At 43.1% G+C, this 15098-nt stretch overlaps 1 protein-coding gene across 1 annotated transcript; it reads right to left on the bottom strand.

Annotated features, from left to right (window-relative positions):
• Positions 1-2667: 2667 nt before the first annotated feature.
• Positions 2668-5978, bottom strand: LOC141614337 (uncharacterized). The gene is made up of 3 exons (XM_074433092.1): positions 4817-5978; positions 4173-4616; positions 2668-3386 (listed from the first exon to the last, which is right to left on the bottom strand). Exons 1-3 carry the CDS (start codon positions 5976-5978, stop codon positions 2668-2670), a joined length of 2325 nt encoding a protein of 774 aa, XP_074289193.1.
• Positions 5979-15098: the final 9120 nt, after the last annotated feature.

Genomic DNA, 15098 nt, shown 5'->3' with positions numbered 1-15098 from the left:
ACAAATCCACCCAATCCGGTACTCCCTTCCCTTCCGGGGTCATCGACCATAGACATTGAATTTGTTGATATTGCATTTTTGTTGGTTCGGTCATGACCAAGAAGTTGGTGTTTATATGACGGCTTAGGAGGCGCAAGACCGGGTTGGGGATGGTGGTATTCTTTGAGTTTCCATGACGCACATCTCCCGTAATATCATTCCAAAAGGCACTCATCAATTTTTTGTCAAGATTTTCCTTGATGGGGGTTTTGGTGATATGTAGGGCCTCTTGTACCTCATCATAAGTCAATGTATGGGTAAGGCGGCATGCCCGGAATTTGATCCCCGGGGTCTTGTCCCTCCCCAATTTCACTTTTTCCAACGAAGATAGAAACTCAAAGGTAACACCCCTTCGGGTGTGTGCGGCCATGTTAGTGTAGGCCTCAAGTCCAACTTTTTCCAAGAGCATTCGGGTCAAGTCAAGCATTCCCAATTCCGAAAGAATATCGTGGTCTAGGAACTTAGTTTGTGCCATAGTTGACACCGAAGCAAACTTCTTCCAATTTGAGAGGGCCTTGTCTCGGAGGCCCTCCTTACCCGAGTATTCATTTTCATCATAATCCGAGGCTCCCTTGGGTCCTTTTGAGGAGGAAGCCTCGGTTGCTTTGCCTTTGCCCATTGTAGAACAATTGATTTTCAGAAAACACAATTTTTGTGGAAAAGATTTGGGTGAGGCAAAAGAACAAACACCTAATATGCACTACAAAAATGAAGTGCTAATTAGTTATTTGTTGGAATAAAAACACCTCACAAGTTAAAAGATTGTTTAAGGACAACTTCAACACAATTAAACAACTAAATTTCGATTTTGAAGCACTCAAATTCGAAATCTAGTAAACTATGAATGACAAGGAGAAGACTAAGGTGTTATACCTCCCTTTGATCCTTGTTTGTGTTGTTGGTTGATGAATGCTATCCCAAAATGCTTAAAGTCGTCCCTTCAATCCAATTTGCAACCCATAAATCTTCAATTGTTCAATTACTCGAAACCCTAAGTCGAAATAGTCGATGGTTTTGTGGTTTTTCTGCAATTACCTTGCCCAAATTGATGTTGGGTGATGAAAGTTGATAAAACTTGAAGGTAAATTGCTTGATTTTGATTATTTGAGAAGGGTTTGATGAGTGATTTTTAGGGGGATTAGGGTTATGGTGAAGAGGGAGTGTGAATGCTAAAGGAATTGGGGAAGAACAAATGAGGATGTCGTGGGAATTGAGGCTGAAATGCATGTCTTCTCGGTTTCTCGCACGGTGCGAGAAAGGCTCTCTTTAAAAGTCGCACCGTGCGACTTTTTCTGCTGGAAGTGGCTTTTTTGTTGCTTAATTCTCCACTTTAGCCAATCCTTTTACACATCATTCTTCCTTCCTTTCTTCACATATGCCCTTGAGTTGGTATCCTATCACTAAAACACACATTAAACCGTCTTAACATGCCAAAAACATTAATGAAAATGCAAATGATTTAATTTATAATGCGAGAATTAAAGGATGCAATTAATTTAAACATGAAAAATGCAATAAAGACAATGCAATGCGGAATTTAAATATGCAAGGGAAGGAAATATTTACAAAGTTTTGCCGTTTATTTAACGTCGATGGCTCGACAAAATTGCATCTTCATTAATTTGAGTAAATTGGATCAACAAGGTGGAGTGTTTCCACTTCACCCACTTCAATTTCTTCATGATAATGCTTAAGTCTTTGCCCATTCACTTTCAAAACTTTCCCGGATTTCAAGCATTTGATTTCAATTGCTCCATATGGGAAGACACGAACCACTTCATATGGTCCCATCCACCTAGACCTCAATTTCCCGGAGAAAAGTCTAAGTCGATTTTGAAAGAGTAAAACTTTCTCTCCCACTTGAAACACTCTTCTTGAAATCATATTATCGTGCCATGCTCCTGTTCTTGCCTTGTAAATGGAAGCATTCTCATAAGCATCATTCCGAATTTCTTCCAATTCTTGAAGTTGAAGTTTCCTATGAAGGCCCGCTTCATTCATTTGCAAGTTGAACGACTTGACCGCCCAATAAGCTCGATGCTCAACCTCCACGGGTAAATGACATGATTTCCCAAAAATTATGCGGTAAGGTGACATCCCGATTGGCGTTTTGTAAGCCGTGCGATACGCCCACAAGGCATCATCCAACCTCAAGCTCCAATCCTTGCGGTCGGGATTCACCGTCTTCTCAAGGATAGCCTTAATCTCCCTATTAGAAACCTCGGCTTGACCGTTGGTTTGGGGGTGATAGGCGGTTGATACTTTATGAAGTACCCCATACATTTTGAGAAGAGCTCCAATGGCTTTGTTGCAAAAGTGAGTGCCACGGTCGCTTATCAAGGCTTTTGGGAAGCCAAACCGAGAAAAGATGTTGGTTTTGATGAATTATCCAACTACCTTTGCATCATCGGTCTTGGTGGCTTTAGCCTCCACCCACTTGGAGACATAGTCCACCGCCAAGAGTATATAAATATTGCCACAAGATGCGGGAAATGGTCCCATAAAGTCAATACCCCACACATCAAATATTTCACAATAGATCATGGGGATTTGTGGTATTTCTCCTCTTTTTGAAATGTTGCCAACTCTTTGGCATCTATCACATGTCTTCACCATAACATGAGCATCTCAGAATAATGTGGGCCAAAAGAAACCGCTTTCCAAGACTTTTCTAGCCGTTTTCTTGGCTCCGAAATGCCCACCGCAAGCATACTCGTGACAAAATTTAAGAATTGGAAGGATTTCGGTATCCGGGACACATCTCCTAATAACTTGATCGGCACAAAATTTCCAAAGGTATGGGTCATCCCACACATAGTACTTAGCATCACTCTTGATCTTGTCCCGTTGAGAGCGAGAAAGACCCTTTGGAAACTCTTGTAAGACCAAAAAGTTGACTATATGTGCATACCATGGCTCAATGGATGACAATGCTAGGAGTGTATCGTCCGGAAAGGAAGCTTGTATTGGTGATTCCAAGACCTCTTGAGGCTTCTCTTGCACAATTCGACTTAGGTGATCCGCCACCGTATTAGTTGTGCCCTTCTTGTTCTTGAGTTCAACGTCAAACTCACTCAAAAGTAGCACCCATCTCATCAAACGGGGCTTGGACTCCTTCTTGTTCACCAAATGCCTTAAGGCGGCATGATCCGTGAAGATGATGACCTTGGCTCCAAGAATATAAGGTCGAAATTTCTCTAAGGCAAACACCACCGCTAGAAATTCTTTCTCGGTAGTTGTATAGTTTCTTTGAGCCTCATTCATCATCGTCGACGCATATTGAATAACATGAGGTTCTCTTCCTACCCTTTGGCCAAGTACCGCGCCAAGGGCATAATTGCTTGCGCCTGACATTATCTCAAACGGTTCATTCCATTTGGGAGGTTGAATTATAGGTGCCGAAATAAGCTTCTCCTTGAGCATATCAAAAGCTCCCTTGCATTCTTCACTCACGAAAAATTCACAATCCTTTTGAAGTAGCTTGCATAGAGGAGCGGCAATCTTGGAGAAATCCTTAATAAAACGCCGGTAGAACCCGACATGTCCTAGGAAAGATCTCACTTCACGCACATTAGTAGGATAAGGCAAGGTACGAATGGTATTGACCTTTGCCTTATCAACCTCAATCCCCCGAGAGGAGATTACATGTCCCAAGACTATTCCTTCATCAACTATGAAATGACATTTCTCATGGTTGAGAACGAGGTTGGTATCAATACATCTCTTCAAGACCCAAGTGAGATGACTCAAACAATCCTCAAAAGATTGGCCATGAACGGTAAAATCGTCCATGAATACCTCAATAAAGTCCTCAACATGATCCGAAAAGATACTCATCATGCACCTTTGGAACGTTCCCGGAGCATTACAAAGACCGAAAGGCATCTTTCTATAGGCAAACGTTCCAAAGGGACATGTGAAAGTTGTTTTTGTTTGGTCCTCGGGTGCAATTGGGATTTGAAAATAACCCGAGTAGCCATCCAAAAAGCAATAAAAAGCTTTTCCCGCTAACCTCTCCAACATTTGATCCATGAAGGGAAGCGGGAAGTGATCTTTTCGGGTCACGGCATTGAGCCTACGGTAGTCGATACATACCCTCCACCCATTTTGAACTCGAGTGGGGGTCAAAACACCTTCATGATTCTCGACTACCGTTAGCCCGGATTTCTTTGGGACAACTTGGGTTGGACTAACCCATTGACTACCGGAGATAGGATAGATCATACCTACATGAAGGAGTTTGAGTACCTCTTTCTTCACAACATCCATCATTGGAGGGTTCAAACGTCTTTGTGGTTGTCGGACGGGCTTTGCTTCATCTTCAAGAAGAATTCGGTGCATGTATAAAGCGGGACTAATGCCTTTGATGTCGGCCATTGTCCACCCAATTGCTTCCTTGTGTTGCTTAAGAACCTGGATGAGAGCCTCTTCTTGCTCCTTAGTAAGCTTGCTTGAAATAATTACCGGTAAAGTTTCTTCATTTCCTATAAATGCATACTTCAAGTGGCTTGGTAAGGGCTTCAATTCAACAATAGGAGGCTTGACAATAGAGGGAACGGGTTTCTCTTTTGGTAGCTCTTGTAACAATTTGGAAGAAAGGAACAAAATTTCCTGGACAGGGGAGAACTCGCACCGTGCGAGTTCTGGAGCTGGAAAACTCGCACGGTGCGAGTTTGCTGCTGCCTTCCGGATTTCTTCCTTTTCTTCCCATTCTTCCATTGGGGGATTTTCCTCTAGGTCCTTGATTGTTTCCTGCAAATCACAAGATAAAGCATACCCGTATCCTCTCCAACCAATCCATTAGTCAAAACAACATTTAATGCATCAACTTTGCACAATTCATACACGGTTTGCACAATTGGCTCAAAAATTTCAAGAAAACACAAGGATGAAGTCTCGGATGGGTATTTCATAGCCTCATGTATGCTATACTCAATCTTTTCCCCCTCAAATTCCATTGTGAGGCGCCCACTAGATACATCAATCTTGGTGTTGGAAGTTCTCATGAAAGGCCTTCCCAACAAAATGGGAGTGGAGCCTTTCTCGGGTTCTATTTCAATCACATAGAAGTCGGCGGGGAAAATCATTTCCCCCACCTTCACCAAGACATCTTCCACAACCCCTTTAGGATATATATTGGACTTATCGGCCAAAGAAATGACCGTACGAGTCGGTTTCAAAGGCCCTAACTTGAGTGACTCATAAAGGTAATTGGGCAAGACATTAATAGATGCACCTAAATCAAGCATAGTATGTTGACAATCCAAGTCACCAATTTTACAAGGGATGGTGAACATGCCCGGGTCACTACATTTTTGTGGCAACCGTTTTTGAAAAATTGCCGACACATGTTCACTAGCCCTTACCTTTTTCATGCTCTTTGCCTTATTGGATCTCTTAGTAGTGCACAACTCTTTCAAAAACTTTGCATGCTTAGGTACACTACTAAGAAGATCAAGGAGAGGAATGTTTACCTCCACTTTACGAAAGATATCGTAAAGGCTTGAAGTTTTCTTGTCAACTATCCTTGTATCATTCAAAGCAGTTGGAAATGGAGCTTGTGGCTCATATTCCGGAAGCGGTTCATTCACCCTTACTTGTCGAGGTGTAGATGCTTCGCCTTGTTCCACTACCACTTCAATTTCATCTTCAACCACATCCTCCACTTCATGAACAATAGGAGGTGGTCTTGTCTTCTTAGGACCCTTGGGTGCCTCTACCAACTCTCTACCATTCCTCAAAGAGACCGCTTTTGCTTGTTCCTTGGTGGGTGGAGGAATGGTGTGAGAAGGGAGACTCCCTACTTGGGTGGGTTGAGAATTGAGTGTAGTGAGGATTTGACCAACTTGGGTCTCAAGGTTAACAAACCTAGAGTCGGTGAGTCGGTTTTGTTGAAGCACGACATTTTTAAATTCCTTGGTATTGTTTTGCATTGCCATTTGATTCATGGTAAGTGTTTTCATCATTTCTTCCAAGGAATTTTGTGATTGGTTTTGATTTGGATTTGGCTTTTGAAAGGAAGAGTTTGAAGGCCCTTTTTGATTTTGATTTTGGTTTTGGTTTTGGTTTTGGTTTTGGTTCCCACCCCAACCCATATTTGGATGAGATTTCCACCCTTCTTTGTAAGTGTTGGAATAGGGATCAAACTTCCTAAACCCAATAGCCTTCACCGCTTCAATTGCCTCCTCCGTTTGCAAAGATGGACACCCATCGGTGGGATGAGTTGGATCATTACAAAGACCACAAAATTTCACATGAGAAGCACTCCCACCTCCTTTTGTAAGTTCCTTCACCAAATTGGTAAGAAAATCAACTTTCTCCTCCATATGGTTGGAGCTTTGCCTTGAAGAGAATGTCCCACTTGTCTTCCTAATTCTCCTCCCAAAATTCCTAGAGCTTCCTACCAACCTTTCAATCAACTCATTTGCTTCTTGAACCGACATATATTCAATACCTCCTTGGGTAGCGGCTTTAATCATTCTAGCATCATCCTCAAGTAGACCACCACAAAAGTTCAAGAGAAGGTCGTGGTCGGTATACCCATGGTATGGGCAACTAGCAAGAAGTTGTTTAAACCTCTCCCAATACTCATACAAGTTTTCCCCATCCATTTGTTCAACATTACTTATTTCTTTCTTCAACTGAGATGAGAGACTAGCGGGAAAATACTTTTCTAAGAAAGCCTTCTTCATTTGATTCCAAGTGGTGATGCTCCCGGTAGGGAGATAATAAAGCCAATCATTTGTCGCGTCCTTGAGTGAGAAAGGGAAGGCCCTTAGTTGAAGTTGCTCATCGGTAACCCCATTAGGCTTCATGCTTGAGCAAACCACATGAAATTTGTTTAGATGCTTGTTGGGGTCTTCCGTGCTAAGCCCATGGAATTGGGGCAATTGGTGAATGAGCCCGGACTTCAACTCAAAGGTGTCATTTTCCGCCAAGGCCGAAAAGGAGATACACAAGGGCACTTGTTTGAGATCCGGGGTGGTAAGTTCCTTAATGGTTCTAGGCCTTGGTGGATTCTCTCTCTCGCCATCTTGGTGTGGATTCCCGTCTTCACGATCACCCATGATGATTTGTATGGGTATGGGTTGTTCAAAAGGGATGTTGTTATCTTCCCTTTGGTCTTGTTGAAAACCGGGATCAATTTCTTCAATAACCGAGTTGTCTCTTCTAATACCTCCTCCTATCCAAGCAAGTGGTCTTTGAATCTCCGGATTGAATGGAAAAAGTGGTTCACTTGAATTCCTAGTATTGACCATAAACAACTCTACACAAGAGCACACAATCAAAAAGTTCACACAAGTGATGAACAAGACACTAACAACAAGAAACAAAGATTAACTAACACAACTATCCTAAAAACACAAATAACACACTAGCAAAACCGTTACCTTCCCCGGCAACGGCGCCAAAATTTGACACGTCTAAAACGTCTCACTAAAAGACGGCCAAATTAACAATTTATATACCACTAAACACACTAATTAACACTAATTATAAACTAGTAAAATAGTAAGCAAGGGATCGAACCCAAGAGAAGATGGGTTTTGCAATAGTGAAATTAAAAGAGTAATTAGAACAATTGTGACAAAGTAACAACAAATATGTAAAAAGGGGGGGTATTTGGTTGAGTTTTCAAAGACAATTAAAGGAAATTCAAACAAGAGTATGCAACAAGTAATCAAGCAAGAGAGTTTTAAGATGGAAATTAATCAATTTTAAGAGACTTAACCCGACCCAAAGTTAGGCACTTTAGTTGACAAAACCCCTCAATCAATCCTTCTAATCAATATTATTGTCCTATTAGTGATATTAAATCTCCAAATTCCCTTAATTAGAAGTCAATCACAAGGAAATCACACTTAATAATTGACCCAACTTATCAATTCCTCTAGTGGAAATCACACACATAGATTCATTAACAAGAAGATGAAGCAATAGGAATCTAATAGGTGGAATTACTCACAATGAAATCACAATTAATGAGCAATCACAACTTAATCTCTCCAATGTTAATTAAACCAAGAAGAAATCACATTCAGTAGTCTAATAACAAGTTGTTGCAACATGGGATTACAAGGAAATCACACTTAATAAACCCAACAACAATAAATTAAGGAACTTGGAAAGATTATGTAACAAGGAAATCACACTTAATCACAATAATCTAACAAGGATTCCAAAATTAAGCAATTAAACACAAGAGATTAAGAACAATAATAATAGTTAAGGAAAGATGAGGGAGTCTTACAACTAAAGATTAAGCCTTTGAGTCGGATTAAGAAAGAGAGATTAGTTCTCCATGATTAGATCTAAACCCAATTCAAAAGATGAAAATATTCCCAAATTAGATTAATTAAAGTGAACAAAAGATGCTTAACATACTTGCAAACATCCTATTTATAGTCTACCGTAATCAAATAATTATGGGCTTAACAAAGGGAAGGCCCGTAATACAAATCACCATGAAACCCAGATTTTTCGCGCCGTGCGAGTTCTGGTGTCTGGAAACTCGCACGGTGCGAGTTTGGTCCTGGAGTGCGTCTTTCTTTCGTTCTTCCTTTGATCCTTTGGAAGGCTTTCTCGTGGTATTTATTCAAGCTTGTTCTTGGCTCTTCCTTGGACACTTCTCTCGATCTCTTGGCTTCTTAATCTTCACTTGAAATCATGCTATATGGTGAAGCACATGGAATTGGCTAAATAACGTCAAAAATCGTCACCAAGTGCTACCAAATGAGCTCAAAATGGTGCCAAAACGTAGTAGAAATAGGAGCTCATCAACCATCATGCTCAAGTATAAATAGGCTTGTATGCCTCTCATTTGTGTGTAGCCTCAAGCTCTAATATGGAGCTATGAAGGTCATACCACCAATATCGTCTCCCCTAATATCATGTAATATATCATACACATTTAACATATAAATAAAATTATCCATGTTGAAAATATTGTGCTCACATACTTCCTCTATCAAAATTCCAACAGATAATAAGGGGGATCTAGGTTCTAGCCTTCTCTATCCGTCCCTCCTTGTATACTATGTTTGTATCTAGGCTCTAGTTGTTACTCTAGAGCCTAGACTTTCAACCCATTCAAATTTCTACTTATGCCGGCTTTAACAGAATGTGTTTGCATGTAGAACGAATTAAGAAGTGGAAAAAACTTCAAAAGATAGCTGCTAGGGTGAGTAAACCTAATAAAGGGATCATTTTGGCGAGATCATTTTAGGTGCATGGTTATTGGATCGGCTTAATTTGTCTGACTTGGTGTGACAATGAATGACGTGGTAAAGTAGTTACGGATTGGTCTAGTGGTTAATTAGGCTAATTAGGCAGACTTGAGTCGTTACTATCTACCTAGTATAAAAGCCAGATTTTTTCTTGGCTTTGCATTGGCTGATGGAATTGAAAACACTTTATTTAGGGACCTGCATGATCATTGTAACTATTTAATTTCTATCTCCTATACTTCATTTTGTTTTGCATTTCTTTTTTTTTTCTTTTTCAAGAGTGCACAACTGAGTTCATCATACTTTGAGGAAAAAAATTCGAAAAATCGAAAAAATATAAGTCACTTAAATACAAATATATTAAAGAACACAAATTAGTAAAAAAAAAAATTTAAAAATATAATTCAGACTTGATCTTATTAAGATAACCTCATTAATTAACTGGATTAATAAATAAAACTCAGAAACAACCTAATTTTTCGTTATAATCAAATTTGTAAGACATAATAATAAAACATTAAATACCATATTTATTCAAACCTTAGTGAAATAATGTGAATGAAATGAGATGGAAATGAAGAAATTAGAGTTTTCATCATTTAATAGAAAAATAAAGTTTTAAAAAATTATATTTATTCGTTAAAATTACTGAAACTGAAAAAAAAATTAAAAACTTGAAAATAAAGTAAGTTTCCAAAAAATTTCGAGATTTCAAATTAATGGTTAGAAAGAAAAAAAATTAATTGTTAAAATTCGTTAAATATGAAAAAAATCAGAATTGCTTTGATAAAAAAATAAAAAAATTATTGAACCTGAAAAATATGGCCAAAAAAATTCACCTCTTTTTTTTTTACAATTGAAATTGAAGAATACAAGAAAAATTTATAAAGGATGAGAGGGAGAGGGAGAGAGAGAGAGAACAGAACTGCGAGATTAAGAGTTCAACTGGCGCACCAATAATCTTGAAGAGCCGATAGTGTTGAGGTGAGACGGAAGTGTAATGAGAAGCAGGTGAAATATAAGGCGGCAGGATTTTGGCAGTGGTAGGGTTACATGTTTTACACTTTGAGGCAGCAAAATTTACGAAGAATGCGGGTACATGGAGATTGGAGGGTTATGAGTTACATGACTTATGAATATGGGAGGTTATGGGTCACATAATTGGGTTTATAATTCTTTCGGATAAATAAAATGCAGGTTTGACCCATATTAGGAATGTTGACTAAGTCATGTACTCCCTCCTATTCACTATATTCTTCCCCTTTACTTTTTACCCAAGAAATAAGGAAGTGAATTTGTATCACACAAAATACACTACCCCACATGCCATTGAATTTGGACCACACAAATCAAGCCAAAAAAGGAAATAGGGAAGAAAACCTGAATAACCGAATAAGGAAATAGGGAAGAAAATATTTGTTCCGGGTGTAATTCCGGAGCAGGATTTGTGACCACGTAAGCTTGTAGAATGATGTCTTTGCTTGTCTCTTCCTTTCGCTCTTTCCTGTTTAAGATGAACAAACTGAGGGCTCGGCTCGGTACCGAGCGTACTCACTCCGACGCTCAAGTCAGTAAACTTAAAGAGATTAAGTTGTGTGTTACTTGGCAAAGTATATTGTAGAGAGATAAGAGAGTTTATACCAGATTAATAGTGAGTTTTAGGATGAATTGTGGATTGTTTTCTCAATGAGGATTGAGGAGTATTTATAGACTTTCACCTTTTGTCACGTAGTGGCCAAGTGGCTAGCAGGTGGAAAGATTGTTCTACCCTCGGCCGAGGGACCCATGGCAGGCCGGCTGGCCTGGTTGACTCCATGCCGAGGGGACTGGATGTGAGTACGCGGATATGCCTCCCGGCTGGCTAGTTGCCCAGCCGAGACCCAAGTGACAAGCCGACAGGCTGCGTCGGTTAGGCTGTCTAATACGTTGACTTGTTGTGGATATCTTTGACCTTGCTCAATATGTTGACTCGGTCAGCGGGTGTAGAATATGCCCCATCAATTTGCCCCCAGCGTAGTCTATGCCGTGGTATGGACCTTCGATGAGTGTTGAGCGTATTCTGCGCAAGTTGAACTTCTTCCCCGGCTTCTTCTTCCTCGGCTTGGTTCTGTTCAGGCCATACCATATCCCCCCTCCACATGGATGTGTAATGGACATCCGATGTGGAAACGAAAATGGCGCTGGCCGAGACCAAGGTTGAGAGTGTCGTTTGTACTTTTGATTGCCGTCGGCGGTCTTGCATCTTTGCTTTGTTGATCGGTGGCCGCCGTAGCGATACCAAGGAGCGTGTCGAAGAAGTTTGGTAACTGTATGTCGATTGACATTCCGTGGCTGCATGCTTGACACGTGGCTTGGCGTTGATTGGTGGACGTTTCATGGGCTTTGCCCTGATTGGTCCGCTTCATGGGCTTTGCTCTATAAATAGAGCAGTGTGCCCCGTTTTTTGGCCATCAAACTTCATTTTCTCAAAAAAATTTCCCCTCTCTTAGTTTTTTTTCGAAGAAATTTCTCTCTAGTCTTCAAAGCGTTACTCGGCGTAGCACTTTTTCCAAGGTAAACAAACAAATTTTTCCAACTTTTAATTGTTAAGTTTTTGTTGTCACTATGTCTTCTGCGGATGCTCAACCCAGTACCTCTGCGCCGGGGGGCGAACCGTCGCATCCTGATGAACAGGAGCCACTGGTTGTCACCCCGATAGGGTTTGGGGGTCTCAAGCCGCCTTCTCCTGAAATTGATGAGCAATTTTTGGAGGGTTTTGATGATGACGATGATGAGGCGACCCCTTCTGTCGTAAAGAGGCCGCATTTCTCGTGGCACGGCGACGCTTGTTCGATCGGTCCTGATCGTGCTTGGACGAACAAGTTCGCCAGTTGTTCCGGTTCTGACCTTTTTGAAGATCATTACTCCTTCGGCAAGGGGTATAAAATAATTATCCCTGAGGAGGGTCAGGCCGTCTGTTGCCCTCCCGAGGGTTGTATCGGCGTATACATCAGACACCTGGAGTATGGGCTCCGGTTTCCTCTGAATGAATACGTTGCTGCCATAATTAAAGCCATGAATGTCGCCGTGGCCCAACTGCATCCGTTGGCCATCAGGACGATTATTGGCTTTGTATGGTTGTGTCTTTTTAAAGGGGAGGCCCCAACGGTGAACCTATTCCGCCGGCTCCACCATCTTCGGCAGACTACCCTAGGTGGCACGGGGTGGTATAGCATACAGACCGAGGCGGGATATGTCACCATTTCCAAGTTGACATCTTGCAAGGACTGGAAGGGGCGGTGGGTATACGTTGAGGTTCCGGAGGACTACTCGCTGCCCCGGTCCTTTCAGAGCCGCGTCAATTTGCGGTGTGAGAATCAAGGGGAGCATGACAAATATGTCTCCCGGAGTAAGCTTAAGATGGACGCCAGCAGGGTCTATCTTAATGAGGATGAAACGCGGGCAATGAGGCTGAGAAGGATGGCACGCCAAAGGGATGGATGCCCCCGACGCAGATCGTTCTTCAGGATGAGCTGCTCTGCCACGTCGGCCTCATACCGGCCCTCAGCCAGGGTGAGTGGGGTCGGTATGAGGCCCATCTTTGCTTTTTATGTTTCTGTATTTGAACCTTGATTTATTTCTTTTCTTTGAACACGCCGTTTCTTTTGAGACCGATTTGGCCGAATCGCTGTCTCCGTCCTCAAGAGGTTGGGACTTGACGAGAACGGGAGAGTTGTTGGGCTGCATCCTAAGGCCGGGCCACGTGATCGCAGACCAGCCCCTCACGAACTTATGGAGCAGCAGTTGAAGGCATTGGATGTGGCGGTGGCTCAAGCGCAGATTGCTGGTAACGTGCCGCGCCGGAGACCAAAGACAACGTCTACGGTGGCAACGGCGTCAACTCCAGCTCAATCTGCAATCCCCGTGGTCCAAAAGGAGCAGGTGGTCGTTGATGTTGAAAAGGAGGTCACCGTTGTGGAGGGTCCTCCTCCTTCAAATAAGAGAAAAGAGGCCGAGCCTGCCGCTGCTGCTGTTACCGAGGCCGGGAAAGGAAAGGGACCAGCCAGCCCTTTGCCCAAGAAGGCTAAGACTGGTACGGATCTAACCCATGGCTCGGATTTAGCAGGTTCATTGGGCATTCCTGATGACAGACTTTCTGACATGTCAATGAATGTTGACATGGATGCTTTGTCAGGGTTTTTTGTAGAGCAGCCGCCGTCAGCTGTCGTTCTTACTGAACGACAATTGGAGAAGCAGCCTGTGCAGACGGGCGGTAAAAACGTCACCGTTGACTCCTCATCCCAGAAGGTTTCCCCTGCTCAGCTTGTGGCGGAAGGCAGAAGGTTGTCCAAGAGGCTGGGGAGGTGGACTGAACTAGCCGCCAATCATATTATCGAGCAAGAAGAGGTCATGGCTCGAGATGGCAACACGCTTGAACGACTTAGTCTCGATCTTGCCGCCGCTAAGAAGGAGGCCGAGAGGTCGAAGGAGGACTTCCAGGCCGCCAAAAATGATTTCCTCGCTGAGCGAAAGCTTAGGGAGGATGCTGAGAAGGCGGTCCTAGCCGAGAGGGCCAAGGTTGAGGCTGCATTGGCTGATGCCGCTAAACTGCGGGAGGAGCGGGACAAATTTGAGGGCGGCTATAACGCCGTGGTTCGGCAGAAGGAGAGGTGGAAGACTCTGCATTCGGTTGAGGCGAAGGAGCATAATAACACCAAGGCTATCCTTCTTCAGAGGGAGAAGGACATTGAGACGCTGAAAAATGTCATCATCCCTGACATGTGTGACCAGTACCGGGACCAGGCCGAAGATGCTACCAGGGATGTAATTAAAGAGCTCCTTCCTGAAAGCTTCTTCCCGTGGAAAGATTTTGACCGGCTTCTTGATGAGAAGGCGGCTGCTGCGGAGGCAAAGGCGGCGGAGAAGGCAAAGGCGGCGAAGGCCGCTGAGGAGGCTGCGGAGAAGGCGGCCCGGGATGCTAAGGTGAAGGCGGCCAGGGAGGAAGCTGAGAGGGCAAAGGCAGGTGAAGCTGCCAAATCGGCTTCTGGGCCTCCCACTGATGGTGATGCTACTACTGCTGCCGGTGGCGAGCAGAAACAAGTATAGGGAGACGGGCGGTCGTCACCAGATTCACCCGCCCTTCGACGCCTTCACTGTTCGGGGCCAACTATTGAGCCTTTCCTCCCTGTCATCCTTTTGGCGCTTTCAAGTCTTGCGTCTGTAACCTTTTGTTGTACCTTTAGTTTTTGTTAAACTTTGGTAGGTTGTGTTTAGGCTATCCCTATGGGGACGGCCGTCGACTTTATTTTGCCTCACCTGTAAACATTTTTCAATAAAGTTTGTTTATTTTGCCTCCATTAAGTTGTCTTCTTACGTTTCAACATATTGAGTGCTTTTTCGTTTTTACTTTCGGCTTGGCCGAGGCAGTTAGAAGGCCCATCTCAATTGTACTTAAACGTTTTTAAACATGTTGGCATGTCGGTCGCTTCCTCCTCCACTCCCGGTCTTAGCCGGAGCGGTCGGATTTGCGCTTCCCAACCGCCGTTGTGAAGATGTTAGCGTATCGGTCGTTGTGTCCCCGTCACTCCCGGCTTTGGCCGAGGCAATCGAGGTTACGGCTCGACAGCGTTCGTATCTGTAGACATATTGATCGCTTCCTCTGCCACTCCCGGATTGGCCGAGGCGGTCAGATTTGCGTTTCTCAACTGTACTTATACGTTCCTAAGCATGTTGGTCGCTTTCGCGAGTATCAACTGCATTTGTAGTGACTGCCATGGCGTCTACTAAGCATATTGGTCGCTTTCGCGAGTATCAACTGGCATTGCGGTGATTGCCCGGCTTTGGCCGCGGCAT

The sequence above is a fragment of the Silene latifolia genome, chromosome 11, assembly GCF_048544455.1.
Source record: "Silene latifolia isolate original U9 population chromosome 11, ASM4854445v1, whole genome shotgun sequence".
In the NCBI taxonomy this organism is placed as follows: Eukaryota; Viridiplantae; Streptophyta; class Magnoliopsida; order Caryophyllales; family Caryophyllaceae; genus Silene; species Silene latifolia.
This window is presented reverse-complemented; position numbering and strand designations above follow the sequence as displayed.

Excerpts from the sequence above, each read along its gene's own strand:
- LOC141614337 (XM_074433092.1), bottom strand. The coding sequence starts at position 5,978 with ATGGCAATGCAAAACAATACCAAGGAATTTAAAAATGTCGTGCTTCAA. Across the intron at positions 4,617-4,816 it reads ATTGGTTGGAGAGGATACGG|AGCTACCAAAAGAGAAACCC; the intron begins GTATGCTTTATC and ends AATTGTTACAAG. Across the intron at positions 3,387-4,172 it reads GGTAGTCGAGAATCATGAAG|GCGCAAGCAATTATGCCCTT; the intron begins GTGTTTTGACCC and ends AGATAATGTCAG.